Source organism: Culex pipiens, chromosome 3, assembly GCF_016801865.2.
Source record: "Culex pipiens pallens isolate TS chromosome 3, TS_CPP_V2, whole genome shotgun sequence".
Taxonomy (NCBI): domain Eukaryota; kingdom Metazoa; phylum Arthropoda; class Insecta; order Diptera; family Culicidae; genus Culex; species Culex pipiens.
The window spans coordinates 73,617,620-73,638,052 of NC_068939.1; the positions used below are offsets into that span (position 1 = coordinate 73,617,620).

Here is a 20,433-nt window from a genome sequence, read left to right on the forward strand (position 1 = left end):
CAAACCCATGTGGTGAAGTTCAAACTGTTTTGGGTTTGTTTTGGTGGCGCCGAGCGCGAGTTGCGATCTGCTTCGACAATTTTGAAAATATTTCGTTTCCTGGCCATTTCCGGTGCAAGTTAATCTGAGACCATGAAGCGGAAGGAGAAGTTTGCCAGCGAAACTGGCTTCGAAGGATGGGTGAGTTAAATTTTGGCTTGAACATTTTCTGGTTTTGGTACCACATTTTGGTTGGCGCCAAATGTGACCGTTCAAGGTGGTAACTTTGTACTAATTTAATTTTGAACCGACAGGGTGACTACATGGATGCAAAAATCTTCAAACTTGAGGAACAGTTCCGTCACAACGCCGCCAACGTCGAGTTGAAACTGTCCAACCTTTTCGACGGAATCTCGATCTTTGTCAACGGTTACACGTCGCCTTCGGCCGAAGAGTTGAAACGGCTCATGATGCAGCACGGTGGCACGTTTCATCACTACAAGCGCCCCACGACGACCTACGTGATAGCGTCGATTCTGCCGGACGTGAAGGTCAAATCGATCACCTCGGACATTATCCTCCGTCCGCAGTGGGTCGTCGATTGCATCGCTCAGAACTTGATCGTAGATTACAAACCGTACCTGCTGTATTCAAACAGCTCGAAAGCTTCGCAGCCCAAGCTGGCCTTTGGACGGTTGGACAAGCAGGAAGACCTGCGGAAGCCGGTACATAAAGCTGAAGGAAAGGACGACATCAATCGGGACGAGTTTATGAACTTGATGAGCAAACTGCACGTGCTTAACGAACAGATGAAGGCCGGTGAAACGAAGGCAGAACTGCAAAGCGAACCAGCCTGCGATCTGGACAGCACTGCCAACATGGAGGCGCAGATTTTGGCCGGATCGCCGGAAGTTTTCGAGGGTGATGTCCCTGAACAACCTCCCGAACCAGCCCCAGTTGAAGTTGTTTCTGAAGAAACCAAAAAATCCGACTCTCGAACAGCCCTCGTCGCAACGGATCCAAACTTTCTCCCAGAATTCTTCGCCCACTCCCGGCTGCACCACATCGCCACACTAGGGTCCGGCTTCAAGCAGCACGTGAGCGAACTCCGCGAAGCCCACGACGGCAAGTTCCCCGCGCGGGACACCCTCGCCCAAGAAATCCCCACCGCCAAGTCGGACGAGTTCGAAGCGACCCCCGGCGCCGGTCCGCTCATTATGCACATCGACATGGACTGCTTCTTCGTGTCGGTCGGGCTGCGCAGCCATCCCGAGCTGCGCGGTCAACCGGTGGCCGTGACGCACTCGAAAGGTTCCGAAGCGGGTACGATGCAGACGCGACCGGGTCAGGACCGAGCGAAGGAAATCGAGCTGTACCAGAAGCGGCTCGAGGAGCGCTACAAGACGCCGGACATTCCGTACGAGTCGCGGCTGCTGAACGTGACGGACAACAACTCGATGTCGGAGATTGCCTCGTGCAGTTATGAGGCGCGCCAGAAGGGGGTTAAGAACGGGATGTTTGTCGGGTCGGCGCTGAAACTGTGCCCGGAGCTGAAGACCATCGCGTACGATTTCGAGGGGTACAAGGAGGTGGCGTTTGCGCTGTACAATACGGTGGCCAAGTAAGTAGGTTTTTTTTTGATGATCACTAGTCGGTGAGCTAACGATGAAGCACATCGACAAGCTGGCCATATTGTGGCTTGTGCAGATATGTTTACAATTTTGTCGGTGCAAAATTGCACTTGAAATTACATGTTATTCCTGAACAAAATATTTACCTTTCTTGGTCTGTGTGAGCCACAAATGGATGGACATAATTTCTTATATTTAAATATTACGATCGGATTACTAAACTAATAGTACATAACATACAAAAAAATAGTAATTTTGAAACTCAAAAACCAATACACAGTGGGCGAAATGGAACCCAAAATCGGACTTAATTGAACGCGGCTGGTTCCCTGGTATGAAAAATAGTGTTTCTAATGTAAAAAATTCCGGGGAGCCGATTGGTGATGGTTTCATCCACCGCACGATACGGCAAAGGGTCCATTTTGCCCCAATTCCCCATTTTTTACATTTTTTCTTGAAAATCGGTCTGTACTTAGAGCGGAGGCTTTATGCGGCCATCCAAAATGCACTTAACTTATGTGAAAATGTCCCAGGAATCCAGTAAAAATAACCACTTGCACCGCAAAAATCATCTAGGGTCCATTTAACCCCAATTCCGCTATAAAAGCATTTTTGGCCGTTTTCAAATGTTAGGTCCGATTTTACAAATCTGAAAATATTTTTATCGAAAAAATCAGACAATTTTACATAAGAATGACGATTTGCACTTGATAGTTTAACAAATTTATGTTGATAAAAATAAAAATTATGTAAAAGGCAGTTTATTCTGCGTTTGGGGAAATTGGCCCAAAACTCACTCTTCAATCTTTTTATTTAGTTTAATTTCTATATCAACATAAATGTGTCAAACAATCAAGTGCAAATTGTCATTCTTATGTAAAATTGTCTGATCTTTTCGATAAAAATATTTTCAGATTGTTAAAATCGGACCTAACATTTGAAAACGGCCAAAAATGCTTTTATAGTGGAATTGGGGTTAAATGGACCCTAGACGATTTTTGCGGTGCAAGTGGTTATTTTTACTGGATTCCTAGGACATTTTCACATTAGTTAAGTACATTTTGAATGGCCGCATAAAGCCTCCGCTCTAAATACAGACCGATTTTCAAAAAAAAATGTAAAAAATGGGGAATTGGGGCAAAATGGACCCTTTGCCGTTTCATGCGGTGGATGAAACTATCACCAATCGATTCCCCCGAGTTTTTTACATAAGAAACACTATTTTTCATACCAGGGAACCAGCCGCGTTCAATTAAGTCCGATTTTGGGTTCCATTTCGCCCACTGTGCAATATTTAAAAAAATATATCCACCATTTTTTTATAAAAATAACTAAAAACAATTTAAATATTTAAAAAATGTCAAAACTCTAAAATAAAAAAAAAGTATCATTTTATGAATATTTAAGATTTTGAGAATTTACGAATTTTAGAACTATCAAGAAATTAAGAATTTAAAAACATAAGAAATTATGAATTAAAGAATTTAAGATGTTAAGAATTTAAGAACTTTAGAATTTTGAAATTCCTGTGTTTAAGAATTTAAGCATCTAAGCATATAATAATTTTGGCATTCAAGAATTAAATTTAATTACATATAGAAAAATACGGATGCACCAGCGATGAACCTTCAGTCGAGAACAGAACACTGATGAAGTCTGCAAGTACCTAGTAGACCAGGCCTGCCCAACGTCCGGCCCGCGGGCCGGATCCGGCCCGTGAAGCCATTTCATCCGGCCCGCGATGGCTTTCTAAAATATTTCTATGACCGGCCCTTGAGGCTGTTTATGAAGTTTTAAATAAATTAAATTATCGTCTGAATAAAAAAAATGAGCTTGAGATCAAATTTTAACATATTGCAAGAACATTCTTCATGTTTGAATTTAATTGTTATAATTTTTTTATTGAACTGAAAAAATTGTGCAATAAAACAAAAATATCAATTTCATAAAATTGTTAAATTTATGAAAAAACTTTGATTGTAATCTTAAAATTCACAAAAAAAGACTAAATGTTATTTCTTTCAGTTTTGACTGTTTTTACTTAAATTTGAAGTTTTTTTTTCTATTTTCTTTTTTTTAAATAAATAAATATGTAAAACTAACGTGTTTTTCCTGAACAAATTTTTAGTGATAAAGTTTTTTTTTTATAAAAAAGCGTAAAAATCAAATTATTCATACTGAAAATAGATCGCTGGAAATATTTTTAAAATATTGAAAAATGTATCAAATACTTGCAACGATTATTGAAATTTGAATGTCTTTTTTATATAAAAAATATATCAAAGCATTTAATTGCAATCGTCAAAAACAATATCCATACAATTTTAAAAAAGCAAAAATTAGAATAAGTCAAATAAACATTTTTTTTAAATAGCATAAAAATCAAATTATTCATACTGAAAATAGATCGCTGGAAATATTTTTAAAAGATTGAAAAATGCATCAAAAACCTCAGAAACTTGCAATGATCATTGAAAGTTTAATGTTTTTTTAATAAAAAAATATATCAGGGTATTTAATTGCAATCGTCATAAACAATATCTATACAATTTTTAACAAGCAAAAAATAAAATAAGTCAAATAAGCATTTTTTTTAATGTTGTTTGTTTTTCATTTTTAAAATCAAGATATATGAATCATATTTGCAATACTAGTTCTTACATGTTTTTGCTTTAAAAAAACTCAATCATAAGAAAATTGAAAAAAATGTGTTTTCTTTTTCAACTTTTATCAAATATTAATTCCGGCCCGCCACTGCTTGAGAAAAATCAGATCTGGCCCGCAGAGCCAAAAGGTTGGGCACCCCTGAATTAGAGCATTCCAAATAGCATAATTTGTCAAATATTACCAAAAATTCCACTGAATATTTGACAGATTTTAGAAAAAAAATGAATTATTTTGTCCGATTAAACTTTAACGTTTATTGACTTTATCTATTTAATCAGAATATAGAGAAGAGTTCACAGAATATTTTCTTTTAATAAAATATCAGCATAAGTTCTATTCTTGCAGAAATAAACGAAATTTTAAAATTAATAGCATTTTTTCCAGCATTCTAGTTTTGAGTAGAAATCATGACATTGAGGCTACCAAGACCTATGGTTTTCAAGGGCATCTTCTCGTTTTCATTTTTTTTTTTTATCAACTATGCTGCCGTTCTACGCATAATTGTCCCGTGAGTTCTTATTCGTCCTATGTGTCCCCAATCGCCCCAGTTAGTAGTTTATCACTCTTATTTATGATCTTCTTGCTATACAGTATGTAAACAAGACTCAATGCTTCGTATAACTAATGATTCCGTGAAAGATTTTCTTGGTGGGACAATTATGCGTAGAAGTACAACGATGGGACAAACAGACTTGGTGTTGTTTTCAATGAGTTTCCAAACAAAGTACTAGATTTTATGGGTTTTTCGAAAAGTATACGGCAAACTAAACTTAAAAATGTCAAAAGGTCAAAATCGCCAAAAAATGACATGGGACAATTATGGTTAGAACGGCAGTATGGCCGTTACAAATAATTTTCAAAGCACCCCTACCCTTCAAAATCCGTCCGAAAAATCAGGGGACAAAACAATATTCTTTTTTTCAAATTTTTTTCAAATTTCAATGAAAACAGAAGTCTTATCCACTGAAAACAAATTAAAAAGCATTTTGGGATCGATCAAAAATATTTTGATTTTTGGTGAAACTCTGTTGCACAGTACCTATATTGCAAAAGTTTATTTTTCGGTTTTAAAATTTGCTATTTTTTTTTTTTGCGAATTTGGTCAGAGTTGAGGGACATAAACTTCAAAAAATATTTGGTACGGCCAAATTGATAAAAGTCCAATGTGAAATGACTTATATCACGCGATTCTTGAAAAAACTCTATTCATTCAAATTTTGAAAAAGAGCGAACGAAAATGAGCGGCTCCTAAAAAAGGCGGTTTTGCCCACCTCTAGTTCTCCGTGTAGCACAGTCACGCATATTCGCTATATGTTTGCCACCGCAATTAGCGCACTGACGCGTGCCTCTTGTAAAGACGAGGTGTTATACTTCAGCTTTCCTGTCGTGGAAGACCGCTCTAAAATTTGATACGTTTGCATTACAGATACACCCTCAACATCGAAGCGGTCAGCTGCGACGAGATGTTCGTCGACCTGACTGACCTTATCTCCAGCACCGGCTTGGACGTGATGGACTTTGTGTCGTTTTTGCGCGCCCAGATCAAACAGGTAACCGGCTGCCCATGCTCGGCCGGAGTTGGCGCCAACCGGCTGCAAGCCCGAATGGCCACCAAGCGGGCCAAGCCAAACGGGCAGTACTATCTGGCGCCGGACGGGGTTGAGGAGTACATGCGGGACATTGCGATCGGGGAGCTGCCCGGGATTGGGCCGAGCACGAGCTACCGGCTGAAGCAGCTCGGGTTTGGGACTTGTGGAGATTTGCAGAACGTGGCCGTGGCGATTTTGCAGCGTGAGTTTGGGAAGAAGTTTGGAGATATGATTTATCAGGCTTGTCGGGGGGTGGATGAACGGCCGTTGGTTTACGACAAGGTTCGCAAGTCGGTGTCGGTTGATGTGAATTATGGGATTCGGTTTAAGGCGGAGGGGGAAGTGGAGCGGTTCATGAAGCAGCTGACGGAGGAGATTACTAAGCGTTTGTGTGAGATTAAGCAGAGGGGGAAGTTGGTCACGGTCAAGTTGCTTGTGAGATCGCCGGAAGCTCCGGTTGAGACGGCAAAGTATATGGGACATGGGTTGTGCGATATTATTACCAAGTCGCAACCGTTGAAGGAGTACAGCTGTGAGTTGGAGGTCATTCAGCGAGCTGTACTGGGGTTGATGAAACAGATCGCGGCACCGCCGCACGAACTCCGTGGAATTGGTCTTCAGATATCTAAATTTGAAGAGAAGAAGTCTCACGCTGAGACGAAAAATTCGCTGAAGAGCATGTTCCAGAAGGTTGAAGCTAAGAACGCGATCGCCCCGAAGAAGGAACCTTCCCCCGTCAAGATGGAACTGACGCCTCGAAAGCTTGAAGTTACTCCAACAAAAGCGGCCCCGAGTCCGTCAACGCCGAAGGTGTCCCCAAAGCGAACCGAAACCAAATCTAAAACTCAACCGCCCAAGTTTGGCCGAGGACGAGGTCGCCCGCCAAAGTACCTCTCGCTGAACAAGTCCAAGCAGACCAATGACATGACAAAATTTCTCAGAGATTCCAAATCCGACCATCCCAAAGACCCGGAACCAATCCCGGAGGGACTCGACCCGGAAGTGCTTGCTGCCCTACCGGACGACATCCGCGCCGAAGTGATCAAAGATTACAAGTTTCAAGCTAAACTTCAAAAGAATTCCGCTGCACCATCTCACCAACCCGTCAAGTTCGAACAAGTGTCCCCACCTCAACAGCCGTCCACTTCCGGTCTCAAACCTCCGGCCCCAATTCCGGATAGTCCGGAAAAAACAAACAAAATCTGCGTCGACTTCAAATTTCTCCAAGCCCTGCCGCCGGAGCTTCGCCAGGAGGTCGAACGCCAAATCGAACTCCAGAAGGACACGATGGTCATCACGAGCACCGAGCCGGAGTTTGAGGAACGCCTGCAGGTGACCCCGGAAGCAAGTCCAGTGAAGGCGGAACAAATCGTCGCCGAGGAGGACGACGAAGGCGAAAATGTGCTGCTTCGGCCGAACTGGCGCCAACTGCTAACGGCCTGGGTCGAGAGCGGGGACGTGCCGGAACCGGTCGACGTGGACATGATTGCGGCGGGGGCGTGCGATTTGATCGAGCGGAAGATGCTGTACGAGCTGCAGCAGGCGCTTCGGCTGTTGAACCGGACGATCGGGGAGCAGGTTGGGGCTGGATGTGGTTGGCATGGGGCGTACTGCAGAATTGTGGAACGGGTTCAGGTGGGCATGGTGGCGGGTTACGGAACGAAGCTGGCCGTTCCGAAGGGGTTCGAGTGTGGGGAGTGTTGCAATCTTAAGGATGAGGAGAAGGAGTAATGTTTGGTGTTATAGGATGCAATAAAGTTTGTTAAAATTCGTCAAGTTTTTTTTTGTTTTCTTATGTTTGATAGAATTTTAACACACACATTTCACTTTATTGAATGCAATGAATTACTTTAGTTACAATTGGAATTTTCAACCGCACACTTGAAAAGCCGTTCGCATTTCACTCCCTGAGCGCTCGCTTCCGCATCTCCTCCTCCCACTCGACGGGGTGGGCCGTTTTCCGGTGGACCAGTTGCTTGTTTTTCGCGTTGAACCGCTCCGGACAGTAGTTGCAGCCGTACAGATCGGCCCCGGTGTGGTGAATGGCGACGTGTTCCTGCAAAAATCAAATTTATAAAAATAAGGTTTTCGTAAAGATTAAACTGAGTTACCCTCATGTGGTTCACGCGGCGGAACTTTTTGCCGCACATTTCGCACTCGAACTTTTCCTCGGTGTGCATGCGCCGCTTGTGGCAGTACAGCGCGTTTTGGTTACGGGCCACGTGACCGCACATGTCGCAGGCCAGCGACGCGAGGTCGGTTTGCACGTGGATGCGCCGGATGTGCTTGTTGAGGCAGTTCTGGTCGGTGAACCAGGACGAACAGATCGAGCATTGGACCTTTTCCTCGATACGGGTTCCCAGGTGGTTCTTGACGTGTTTGTCCAGGCCCTGCTTGTAGCGGAAGACGCGCGCGCAGATGTCGCAAACGTAACGCTCCCCTTCGCCGTGCATCATCGTGATGTGCTTCGTGAGGGAACTCTTCGAAGCGAGCATGCTCGGACATTGCGGACACTGGAACGAACCGTGGGAGACCTGGATGTGGGCATTCAGGTGGCTTCGCGAGACGAACTGCTTCAGACAGGTGTCGCACTTGAACGGTCTGGCCTCCATCGGAGCGTGAACTTCTTTTAGATGTTCCTTCAGGACCCGTGAAGTGGAATAATCCTTGTTGCACAACTCACAATGAAAAGAGTGCGGATCAATGTGAAGCTGGTAATGCTCAATAATAACCCAGGACTTGTAGATCTTCTTATCACAACAACGGACGTAAGCTTCCTGATCATGAACCTCGCGGAAATGTCCCCGCAAATGTTTAAAACTGCTCACCGCTTCCGAGCAAATGTCACACATCAACGTAAAATGCTGCAGCACAAATTCCTCCTTCGCATGGTTCCTCACATTGTCCTTCTCCTTCTTCGGCTTCTTTGGCTCCGTCGACTTCTGCCTCGGCTTATACTTCCGCTTGGGCTTGACCTCCTCGGCAAATTCCTCTCCCTCATCCTCCGAAAAGCTCGACTCCATATCATCACCATCATCCGCCCCTCCATCATCATCCCAATCATGGTCCTTCTTGATGTCCACCTCAGAGTCCAACCCTTCGTACTGCTCAAACTCTTCCTCCCCATCCCCACCCGGGGGAACCTCCCCCACCGTTTGGCACAACGCCTGCACCCCCACCCACTCCGTATCCACCTCCTGCTTAATCTGCACCTTTAAATCCCGCGACGTCGACGGCTCCCCCACCGCCAGCTGGCCCCGTATCAACTCCTGGTTCAGCGAAACCTCCTGCGCGTACTGATAGAACCGCTCCACCGTCTCGGCGCACGGAACGCACACCATCGGTGACCTCGCGATGCTGGCCGAGCCGCGGAATATCTCAAAGTAAAACACGCGGTCAATCTTGCGCCGCAGCTCGACATCCTCCGGAATGATTTGCGGTGGTTGCGCGGCGGAGTTTTTACACAGACACAGGTGGCACAAGCTGTCCAGGTCCATCGGGACGGGGGGGTTTCCGGTGACGAGCTGGAAAGAATGTTTGTTCAGTTAGTTCTGACCACTAGGCACATCTAAGTGCAATCCAAGCAATTTACCAGCGCTTTAAATATAAATAATTCAAAAAAGTTATAAAATTCGTGGATATTTTTCGGTGAATGCTGACAACAGTAACTTTCGATTGAAAACAATGATGACAGCTGCTTGTCAACAACCCGCTAAAAATAAAACAACAAAATTTTCATTCGCTGATTTTTGACCCCACCAATTTGGGTAATTGCTACTCATGTTTGTAAAAAGTAAGTCCACTCAAAAATGAGCACCGTCCCAGATACGCCCAGTCGCGAAATATTCTAGCAGAGCTGGTTCTGCAAGAATCGTGCTAGAACGTCGGAACATTGCTGCTAGAATCCTGTTAGAACGCATCAGTCACAGCGAGAATTTCTTCAAAAACTGGTGGGGTCGAACAAAATTGAGTCATTTCACCTAGAGAACCTAGAGTTTATTAGAGAACGGACAACTCAAATCAAAAGTACCAATCAAACTGTCAAACGGAGGTACCATAAAACGGGGTGACTTTGTTAGGTTCACGATTTTTCCGCAAAATGAAGAATACAATTGGGTCCTGAAATGAAGCTTAGATTGCTGATACTATTGTTTACAGCGATAAAACTTATTTTTCTTAGTACAATGACTTTTTGTACGACCACAAAGAGTTTAAAATTGATTTTGAAATCAATTTGGAAAAATCATCCTCGCGGTCCTTCTTGACAAAAAAGTTCCTACTTGACAGCTCGTTCCAAGGGGACCATAGTTGATCCATCGAAAAAATGTCATCTTGTCAATATATATTTTTTTTTTTGCATTAACGTGAAGACTTCCATCATTGTCATGATTTCATGCTGATGCTGATTCCTTTTGGTATAACGATTATCCCATTCCTTGTAAAGTTATGGAAATTATCATTAATCAAAATTCAAAAATTCAAATTATTCGCTCTACAGCTTTGCCTTGGCGTTCTCGATTGCGAGATTCCTACACGAAACTAGGTGTCCGAAGGCTTGATTGTTGAGGCAATTGCAAACCTCTTTTTACACCTTAGCTTCCATCCACCCCGGGATTCGAACTGACGACCTTTGGATTGTGAGTCCAACTGCCTACCAGCGACTCCACCAGGACAGGACCCAGGGAGACGACCCCTACACCTGGACTGAGCTAACGACCAAACCTTTTTTTTAGGTTAGTCCGGGGCCAACATTTACTTCCCGTCCGACGGAAGGCGTGATCAGACAAATTTCGTCTCAAAATTTGCCACCGGGACCTTCTGGGATCGAACCCAGGCCGACTGGGTGAGAGGCAATCACGCTTACCCCTACACCACGGTCCCGGCCCGTTGTACATAAAAATTGACATAGGGCTTCAGTACCCAATTAAAATACGTACGGAATGGTTTAGAATCACACTGACTGCGGTAGAGAAGTGCTCAAAGTACCTCAAGAAGAACTTTTCATAAAATTTTGAAAAGTTTAAAAAGTTAGTTGACTATAATTAAGAAAATGATGATGAAGGGCATCATTTCAAACTTCTCAATGTGTTATTATTTTCTCAATGAACATGATTTTGAATCGGAAAACGGAATGCATTTTGTAAATAAGAAATAATGTGTTTTTGAAAAACATTATAAAAAAAATCACCAAATTTATATGCAATTTCAGTTGAGTTTCATGTAAAATGTAAAAAATTGTGATTCGTGCTTCAAATTTAGTATAAAATGCAATATAAATCAATAATTTTGTAAACAAAACTAGTTTAAAAAATTTCAGGCAAAATTCCGACTTTTTAACAATTTTACCTAAAATTTATAAGTATTTTGTTAAAAAGCTTCTAAACCTTATTAACTAAATATAAACATTGATTTTTTTTTTCTTAAAAACTATATCAGCTGGTACATTTAACGTACAAATAATGTTTGAACCGGTTTGAACATATTAAATATGGTTTTAACAAGAAAAACTATGACTATTACTATTTTTCTAAAAACTATTGAAATATCTTTTTTTTTAAATAGTGCATGGACTTTGTGTGGCCTACCCCAGAACATGTTTTAAAAATAATAATATTGAGATAAAACCATACCTGTTTGGAAATATTCCAAAAACTAATTGAAATCCTATCACGGTCACCCCAGTTTGCGGTACCAATCGAACGAAATCCATAGAGGTTTCTACGTGCGCATGTATTGCGTGTACGTTCACAAAAAAGATTGAGGTTAAATTTTGTCCGGCCAGCAAAATCAGATGGTGCGCTAGTGTGCGTACGCGAAACGTCATAAAGCTCTATTGTCTTTTGCTCATTTGACAGTTCTTGTGCTTCGATAGGTACTTTTGATTTGAGTTTTCCGTTCTCTAATAAACTCTAGATTCTCTAGTTTAACCTTTAAAAGTCGGTTTTAAAATATAAACAGGGTTTCAATTCATAAAACTTTGACAGATAAACGGTTATAACCGGATACAGAGCGGATTCGCTAATTCGAATAAAACTGCTGAGCTGTCAAAAGCTTGGAACCACGTGCTCTGAAATCGTTGAAACGAGACTATCGAGATATTAAAAGTGCAACATGGAGTTAAACTTTCTGTCAAGCTTCTGTGAAGTTTACCATGACAGTTGCGAAAGTTTAACTCAATGTTACCGGCTCACGTCTCTCTTTTTTAATTTCTCGATAAGGCTTTCTAGGCCCAGTGGAAAAAATAGAATTTAACCCAAAAGTGACGAACTTCTCGTCACAGTGTCCTGATGCAAACAAGTCGCCTGACAATAAACTTTAGCTAGAAAAAGATAGGAAACCTGATGCAAACAAACGTCCAGCTGCCATGTAAACATTCTTTGAATGTGTTAGTAAATTTGTGACTAAAAAGCCTTTTAGGACAAAGTTCTTTGCCAAAACTTTCCATACAAAAACGTCTTCTTTAAATCGCTAATAACTCGTCGAAGTTAACTCGGATCGTTTTGCGGTCTTCGAGGCAAAGTTGTTTGTCATAAATTTTGTCATAACAATCTCACACTTGACAATGATCCGACACATTTAACGCCACCCTAGATCACAAATTTAAGCTCAATCTAGTTTGTGATATTATTGTTCACAACGGTAAAGCTTATTTTTCTGAGTACAGTGAGCCTTCACTGAAAGCCCGACCATGGCAGTTTTAAGAAAATTTGCTAAAAATGCTGCTTATTAAATTAACTGTGGCTTTTTGGTGAAAGTAAACGCAAATATGGTAAAATGTACCATGCTTCCACAAAATTGCATGGTAGCTAATACGAAATCATTATCATTCTCTCCATAATCGAGGGTTAAAATTACCATACCGCTCTCGACATAGTAAAACTGACTGCATTAATCAGTCAATCCAAGCACGGAATGTTTTTAGCAAAAATACGTCGGTGCGTGTTCTCAATTTAACCCTACAATATGGTAGCAACTACCATGGTTGGGTTTTCAGTGTTTGTACGACCGCAAAGGATTTAAAATGTATTTATGAATCAATTTTTAAAAAATAACTTCGACAGAAAAGATCAAGGTCAAGGGGACCATAGTTGATCCTTCAAAAATGGAAAAAAATGTTGTCTTGTCAATTTATTTATAATTTTTTTTTCATAAAATGAAAAAAAGGTGATCAGAAATCGAGTCAGAAATAGTTTTCAATCTTGTTTTTTTTACCGTTGTACATAAAAATTTACAAAGGGGTTTAGGACCCTAACTAAAAAAAGAAGGTTAACTTCATCATCCCGGTACGAGAATCGAACTCACGACCTCTGGATCGGAAATCCAGCACGCCGTATTCCCAGTGAGCAGATTTACTCTTTGAAGGGATCTGACAATGCCGAGCCAGACAGGAATCGAAGGTTCATGAACTACACCCAGTCACGAAATATTCTTACAGAACTGATTCTATCAGAATCCTGCTAGAACGGTGGAACCACAGAGTAACCCAGAGCGAGCAGTCCGAAGAAATGTCATTTTATTGTTTGGCTCCATAAGGTTTGCTGGTAGCAGGCCTGCGATGTACCACAAAGTGGAACCAAAAATCAAATGGCAGTAGTGACTTTGTCTTACTCTGTGGTGGAACATTTCTGCTAGAATGCTGTAAGAATATCCAGCTCTGTGAAAACTCAGCTAGAATCCTGCTAGAACGTCGTGGCTGGGCAGTTTTGACTACAGACTGTCCAGGGGAAACAGACTGGCCGATGCAAAATAAATTAGCACTGGCAACGTATGTTTTGCGCTTGCAACACTGCCAGTTTTGCTGGGCGTAATGGGCGTTTGGTGTCCAGCGCGTTTGGATCTGTCAAACATTGGCCAAACTGTTTCCTAGACAAACTGTAGTTTTGACGCAATCCGTAAAACTTGAATCATTTGTAGCGAGCGTGTACAATTGCGGGCAACCCTCTGGCACCACTATAAATGGTTAGAACGTTTGACAGTCACCAAAACCTCGAAGAGCCCGAGTAGTAGTATTAGTGAAGAGCCCACGTTGTTTATCGTGGGCTCTTCACTAACAATGCTGCTTGGGCTCTGTGAGTGTAGCAGTATTAGTGTTGTCTATTTGTTTACACCATATCTTCAAGAAACATCACTTTTTGTGTGTGCAAATCTGTTACGAAAAAAGGTGAGAACTGTTGCTTCCGATTGACCGGGAAGATTTGCCGGGTAGTACTGGACCGGGGACTGGCCAAGTTCCACTGTAGATCCTTCCGAACAACTCGCTGCAATCTTCGGCAGGGATTAACCGACCAAGTGCAGAAACATCCGTGATTCCGGTGATTGTGGTGGAGCTGGTCTTTCCGAGTATCCTTCGATAACCTTCTCCGAAGACTGGCCCACTCCCGCTGTCGACTCGCACAGGGAATCGAAGGAATCGCGTGTTTGTGTAGAATCCGACCTTTTGTGGAATCACAAGAAGTTCATCGCGAAGTGGTTCGAACAAATCTGAACTTCTAACTTGCAAAACCGTCTTTATCGCAATTTCGCGGGGCATTTATCCATAGTCTCTGGCGGATAGGGTCCTTCGGGAACTTGTGTTTGGAAATCCGTCCCGTGTCGTTGTTGTTTTGTGGAAATCATCAACATTATGAAATTATTCCTTTTTTTACCACGCGCTTTGTTTATTTTCAAATTTTGACAGCAAATACGTTCTTCATCTTATTTGTTGCCTTCATGTTCGCGTCGAACATTTAGGTTTCATAAACATGGCCGTCGTGACAGAGGGCTGATTGCGGGTCAAAATCTCCAAATCAAACACATTCAAGTTTAACGTGCAGCAACTGCTTTGACAGTTCCGTTCGTTGCCGTTCCCGGTCTCTGACGTTCAGTTGAAAATACGGAAAAGACGCGACGTATTTTCATTCGTTCGGTCGTGAAAATTGTTCTCCCTTGTAATTTCTCGCGCAGCAGCTTCAAGTTCTACACAATTTGGGGTGAATCAACGCCGATTCCACCGCTCGCCATAATCCGGACCTAATTCAAAGCGGGTGAGACTTGGCCCAGGCAGTGTCCGACGATCGAAGGGGTGTTGGTTGTTGCATAACACGCAAGCACGCTCATCTGCAGCTGAGCTGGGCCGAAACTTTCTCTCCGAAACACAACCGTTCGAATGGCGTCCGAAGAGTCTGCGGTCCCGGGAACCAGCGCCAAGCCGTTGTGTTGTCGGCTGTGCATGTGCGAACACACAATTGGGAACCCCATCTCGGTTGACGACTACGTGCTTGATTTAACTAAGAAGTTGCTCTACTTTGAGGTTTGAGATATTTTTTTTTGGGATTCTTTTGGGTTTGAATGATTTAATATTGTTTGTTCTTTTAGTTGTTTACCCATGAAGATATTAAGGAAACGATTTGCGAGATCTGCAAGGACACCGTGGTCGTGTTCAACGAGTTTGCCGAGCAGGTCCAACGCAATCAGAACTATTTGCGATCGTTGAAGATGCCGATTAAGCAGGAACAACCCGACGAAGATGCGGAGTGGGCCGCGGAAGCGCTGTGCGAGATTGGGGCCAACAACAACAGCAACGAGGACATCGAGATGCTGATGGGTGCGGAAGGTGGCCACGTGAAGGCGGAGGAAGAGGACGACGACGACGATTCGGAGCCGAGTTCCGACAGTGAGCCGGTACGGAAGAAGAGAAAGTACACGCCGAGGAAGGCGGGTTCGGCGGGGAAGAAGATCAAATCGGAGAAGAAACATACGCCGCCGAAGGACAGCACCTCGCCGGATGAGCGGGAAATCCTAAAGCATTGCAATTTGTCGTGCGATTTGTGCGGGGAGTCGCAACCGAACTTCCTTTCGCTGTTGAACCATTTTAAGCACATTCACAACGAGCGCGGCTATTACAAATGTTGCGAAAAGAAGTTTTTCAAGCGTTGCTGGATGATAGAGCACATTCAACTGCATCTTAACCCGGACGCGTTCCACTGCGCGTTGTGCAACAAAAGCTACAGCTCATCGGCCGTCCTTAAGGAGCACACCAAGCAGGTTCACGCGGCCAAGGAAGACCTGTGCATCACGTGTGAAACGTGCCACAAGCAGTTCGTTTCGCCATCCCACCTCAACGCTCACATCCAAGTCGCGCACGGCACCGTCCCGTGTCCCAAATGTCCAAAAATTCTCGCCTCGCAAGGATCTCTCAAAAAGCACCTGGTCGCGCTGCACGGCGATGGAGAGCAGTTCGTTTGCGACGTTTGCGCGCGCGTTTTCCGCTCGAAGAAGTGCCTCGACAACCACGTGAAGCTGCATCTAGGAACCCGTATCGAGGACAAGGTCCAATGTTCGATGTGCGCCTCCTGGTTCACCGACCAAAACTGCCTCACCAAACACATCAAGCGGGTTCACGAGGTGTCCGAGGTTCCCCTGTCCTGCGAGATCTGCGGCTGGGAGGCCAAGAACCAGCCGTCCTTGTACGGCCACATGCACCGCGTCCACGCCGAGCTCAAGTACGAGTGCGAATTCTGCATGAAGAAGTTCAAGCGACAGCACCACATGAAGGTAGGCGTCTAACCATAATAACTTTAAATTCAACCCTCATTTCTCCAAATAAATTGTAGGAGCACGTGGCGATCCACCACACCGGGGTCGCCCTGTACGATTGTCAGTACTGCGAGGAAAAGTTCAACTCGAAGAACAAGCTGTATTCGCACCGCAAGAGCATGCATCCGATCGAGTACGAAGAGGATGCGCGCAAGCGCTTCCTGAAGGAGGATAAAGTGTTGCCGGATCCGAGCGCGTCGGTTGCGTTTGCCTAGAAGAGGAGGCAGTTTCAATTATTGTGCGTTTAGAAAATTGTAATGAAGCTACAAAGCAAAAATTGTAGAAATGCATTAATGTAATCGTAATAAACTTTTATCGATGGACAACAGTATTGAATTGCATACTTATTTTAGTATATAACATGAGCATGAGCATGAGAGACCACCCATGGTTGCCCCTCCGTTGCTGAACAGAACCGTAATATCTTTTCAGCATTATTGATTATAGGCTTGCCGGGACCGTGGTGTAGGGGTAAGCGTGGTTGCCTCTCACCCAGTCGGCCTGGGTTTGATCCCAGAAGGTCCCGGTGGCAAGTTTTGAGACGAGATTTGTCTGATCACGCCTTCCGTCGGACAGGGAAGTAAATGTTGGTCCCGGTCTAACCTAGTGGTTAGGTCGTTAGCTCAGTCCAGGTGCAGGAGTCGTCTCCCTGGGTCCTGCCTCGGTGGAGTCGCTGGTAGGCAGTTGGACTAACAATCCAAAGGTCGTCAGTTCGAATCCCGGGGTGGATGTAAGCTTAGGTGTGAAAAGAGGTTTGCAATTGCCTCAACAATCAAGCCTTCGGACACCTAGTTTCGATTAGGAATCTCGTAATCGAGAACGCCAAGGCAATGCTGTAGAGCGAATAATTTGATTTGATTTTTGATTATAGGCTTCGACGATCTAATGGTGTTTCCCTTATCAACAGCATGTATGAATGCGCTGAATAGATAAAATACCATAATTGCTAAAGCTAGATCAGTTGCGAATAGGTAACAGTCATTGGCCACCAACGGCGCCCGCCATGTCAGTTTGTAGATCTCGATTTTAAGGAACGGTAATGTTAGTTAGCGCAGGTTGCTACTAGGGCAGCTGGTTTACCCTATGATTACACCCCACGAGCGCCAGGAACCTGAAAATGTGTTAGTAGGATAGGGTGTTTGGTCAGGATTCATCATAGAAGACGATGATGCGACCCAAAATCATAGTGTTTGTTGAACGATATTATGTATTATTCTCAAGGCAAGCAATCGGATGCTGCCGATGAGAAATTTCCCGTTTAATTTATGTTCGGCCCAATCGGCCAGTCCCTACGTTGTGACTTGCGGGACTGCCGGAACCAACAACTAACGGACACTTTTCACTAAAAGTAAAAGTGTCTATTTAATATGTTAAACCGCCTTACCCAAAGCGTTCTCAGTCGCAGATGGTAGTCCCAGATGTCCCCTACAAGCTGCAGGTCGAACCGAGTTGATATCTGGATGGAACACTTTTTTGTTTGAGTTTGAAAATTATGCTATTTTTTCACTAAAATGCCAATAACACCCATTAGATTTAACCAATTGGGATGCTTCTCCCTGCATTTTGTTGCATTTTTTAAGCCCTTTCAGATGCATTTTGAATTTTGAAAATAAATTGAATTTGGCCTAACATTTTTGACGGTTTTGAACCTTCAAACTTTGTGTCCCGATTTGCCCCACTTCCCGTTGACCTAGAGTGCTCATATCTGGAGTTTTTTTTGAAAAGGTCCAATAAACCAAATTTTCAGTTTTTGCCCCTGACTTAAGGCGGTTCTAAAAACACCCAAAAAGCAAAAAACTGGAAATTTGGTTTATTGGACCTTTTCAAAAAAAAACTCCAGATATTTTGGCCAGATGCTAGTTTTATATGTATGTACAAACAACCCCTGAAAATTTCAGACAGATTGGTGAGGCATGAGGTCGATGCGAGATGGGTATGCTTTGCTCGTGGACTCGCTCTTAAACTCTTTATGGTCGTATACTGCCCATGTTCGCATAAATGTCCCATATGCAAAAACAGCAAGCTGAGAAAAACGCATTTGAAGTTTATCCCATACATAAGGCTACGTGTTAAGTTTTCGCGAAAAAACTGGATTTCTTCCTGTTTTCTAGAACAAAGTACTGGATGTTATAGGCTCTTTCGAAAGAACACACCATTTTGAATTAAACTGCATCAATAACTCGAAATCGATGAAAATGCATATGGGACATTTATGCGATCAGGGGCAGTATAAAGCTTTATCGCTGTAAACAATAACATCAGCAATCTAAGCTCCATTTAAGGACCCAATTTTGCTGTTTAAAATAACAAAAATCTGCAGATAATAAAAAAAAATGCAAATTAAAGGTTCTAACTGTATCAGCTCGTTTAACCCCGGTAGTCCCTTTTGCTCAGAACAAACTAATTTTTAATCACGCAACGAGTGTCGATACTTTTGACAGTTTATTTTTGTTTATTTCTCGAGAATATTCCAAACACGACTCTCGCGCACACACGGTTGTGATTCGCATTTTGCAGCGGAGCTCAAGTTGTGATTCATAAGTTTTGTGATTTAAATCGAACGTAATTCGCACCAACTCCCTGCTCACAATGTCCGCCGACGACGGAAAGTTTGACCCCGTGCTGTTTTCGCTGGCCGAGCAGCACCCGGGCGGAGTTCCGGAGGTAAGGCACTTTCATCGATCCGCTAACCTCAATTCACGCAACGCCTGCTTTGCCCTCTCACACACAGCTTCTGGCCACAATCGCCGGCTTCCTGAACCGGAAAACGGACTTTTTCGTGGGCGGTGACGCCGGCGAGTGGGAAAAGCTGGTGCTGAAGATATTCCGCAAGGAGGCGGCCCTGGCCCAGGAGGTGGCCCGCAAGAAGCGCGAGGAACGGGAACAGGCGGAACGACGCCGGGCGGAGACGCGCCGCAAGAAGGAAGAGGAGGAACGGCGCGAGCGGGAAAAGGCGGAGGACCAGTCGGCGGCGGCGGCGGCCATCACCGAGCTGACGGATGCCGAGGCGGAAAAGATGCAGCGCGAGCTGGAGGACGCCAAAAAGTGGGTTGTTTGTGGTGGCTTAGTTGCTACGGAGATGGTTTTAATGAGCTTGTTTTTTGTTTTTAGGAACAAAGAGGTCAAGGAACCTGCCCCAGCTGCTGCAGCAGCGGAGGAGGAAAAGACGGAAAAGGATGACGACGAAGAACCCGAGGACAAGGGCAAACTGAAGCCGAACCGAGGCAACGGGTGCGACCTGGAAAAATACAGCTGGACGCAAACCCTGCAGGAGCTGGAACTGCGCGTGCCATTCGACGTCAAGTTCACGCTCAAAGCCAAGGACGTCGTCGTGAGCATCCAGCGCAAGTCGCTGAAGGTCGGTCTCAAGGGACACCCGCCGGTGATCGACGGAGCGCTGCACGGCGAGGTCAAAATGGAAGAATCGCTGTGGCATCTGGACAAGAACAGCGTCGTCGTGACGCTGGACAAGGTCAACCAGATGAACTGGTGGGAGAAGCTGGTGCTGACGGATCCGCCGATCAACACGCGCAAGATCAACCCCGAGTCGTCGAAGCTGTCGGATTTGGACGGGCAGACGCGCGGCATGGTCGAGAAGATGATGTTTGACCAGCGGCAGAAGGAGATGGGTCTGCCGACGAGCGACGAACAGAAGAAGCAGGATGTGCTGAAGAAGTGAGTGTTGCTCTTTGAGTTTCTGTTGGCGGAGAATATTTCTATTTTTTTTTTGCTTTCTCAGGTTCATGACGCAGCACCCGGAAATGGACTTTTCAAACTGTAAATTCAACTAAACCGCAACTCCCCCTCAAGTATGCTGTATTCTACCTGTACGTTTCCTTCTAATCTAATCCAACAAGGACTTCAATTTACAACATTATGCTTTAAGTAGGTTTTAACTTAAGTGCGTTTGGTACTGATTTTGGCGGCGATTGCAGCCAAATATAATAAAGAGCCATGCTAAGGAAACTACTTGTGTTGTGTTTTTAAACTCA

The 20,433-nt window shown here is 43.9% G+C and overlaps 4 protein-coding genes across 4 annotated transcripts; 3 read left to right on the forward strand and 1 right to left on the reverse strand.

Moving 5' to 3' along the window:
- Positions 1 to 16: 16 nt before the first annotated feature.
- On the forward strand, positions 17 to 7,628 carry LOC120416550 (DNA repair protein Rev1). The gene is made up of 3 exons (XM_039578280.2): positions 17 to 180; positions 294 to 1,600; positions 5,704 to 7,628. The coding sequence occupies exons 1-3, from the start codon at positions 133 to 135 to the stop codon at positions 7,595 to 7,597; spliced, it is 3,249 nt and encodes a 1,082-aa protein (XP_039434214.1). The 5' UTR covers positions 17 to 132; the 3' UTR covers positions 7,598 to 7,628.
- Positions 7,629 to 7,677: 49 nt separating this feature from the next.
- Positions 7,678 to 9,601, reverse strand: LOC120416553 (transcription factor grauzone-like). The gene is made up of 3 exons (XM_039578285.2): positions 9,459 to 9,601; positions 7,978 to 9,390; positions 7,678 to 7,922 (listed from the first exon to the last, which is right to left on the reverse strand). Exons 2-3 carry the CDS (start codon positions 9,361 to 9,363, stop codon positions 7,767 to 7,769), a joined length of 1,542 nt encoding a protein of 513 aa, XP_039434219.1. The 5' UTR covers positions 9,364 to 9,390; positions 9,459 to 9,601; the 3' UTR covers positions 7,678 to 7,766.
- Positions 9,602 to 14,712: 5,111 nt separating this feature from the next.
- Positions 14,713 to 16,772, forward strand: LOC120416554 (transcription factor grauzone-like). Its single transcript, XM_039578286.2, has 3 exons — positions 14,713 to 15,155; positions 15,221 to 16,399; positions 16,459 to 16,772. The coding sequence occupies exons 1-3, from the start codon at positions 15,012 to 15,014 to the stop codon at positions 16,654 to 16,656; spliced, it is 1,521 nt and encodes a 506-aa protein (XP_039434220.1). The 5' UTR covers positions 14,713 to 15,011; the 3' UTR covers positions 16,657 to 16,772.
- A 2,131-nt stretch (positions 16,773 to 18,903) lies between these two features.
- Positions 18,904 to 20,410, forward strand: LOC120416557 (nuclear migration protein nudC). Its single transcript, XM_039578289.2, has 4 exons — positions 18,904 to 19,105; positions 19,173 to 19,486; positions 19,553 to 20,116; positions 20,181 to 20,410. Exons 1-4 carry the CDS (start codon positions 19,031 to 19,033, stop codon positions 20,230 to 20,232), a joined length of 1,005 nt encoding a protein of 334 aa, XP_039434223.1. The 5' UTR covers positions 18,904 to 19,030; the 3' UTR covers positions 20,233 to 20,410.
- Positions 20,411 to 20,433: the final 23 nt, after the last annotated feature.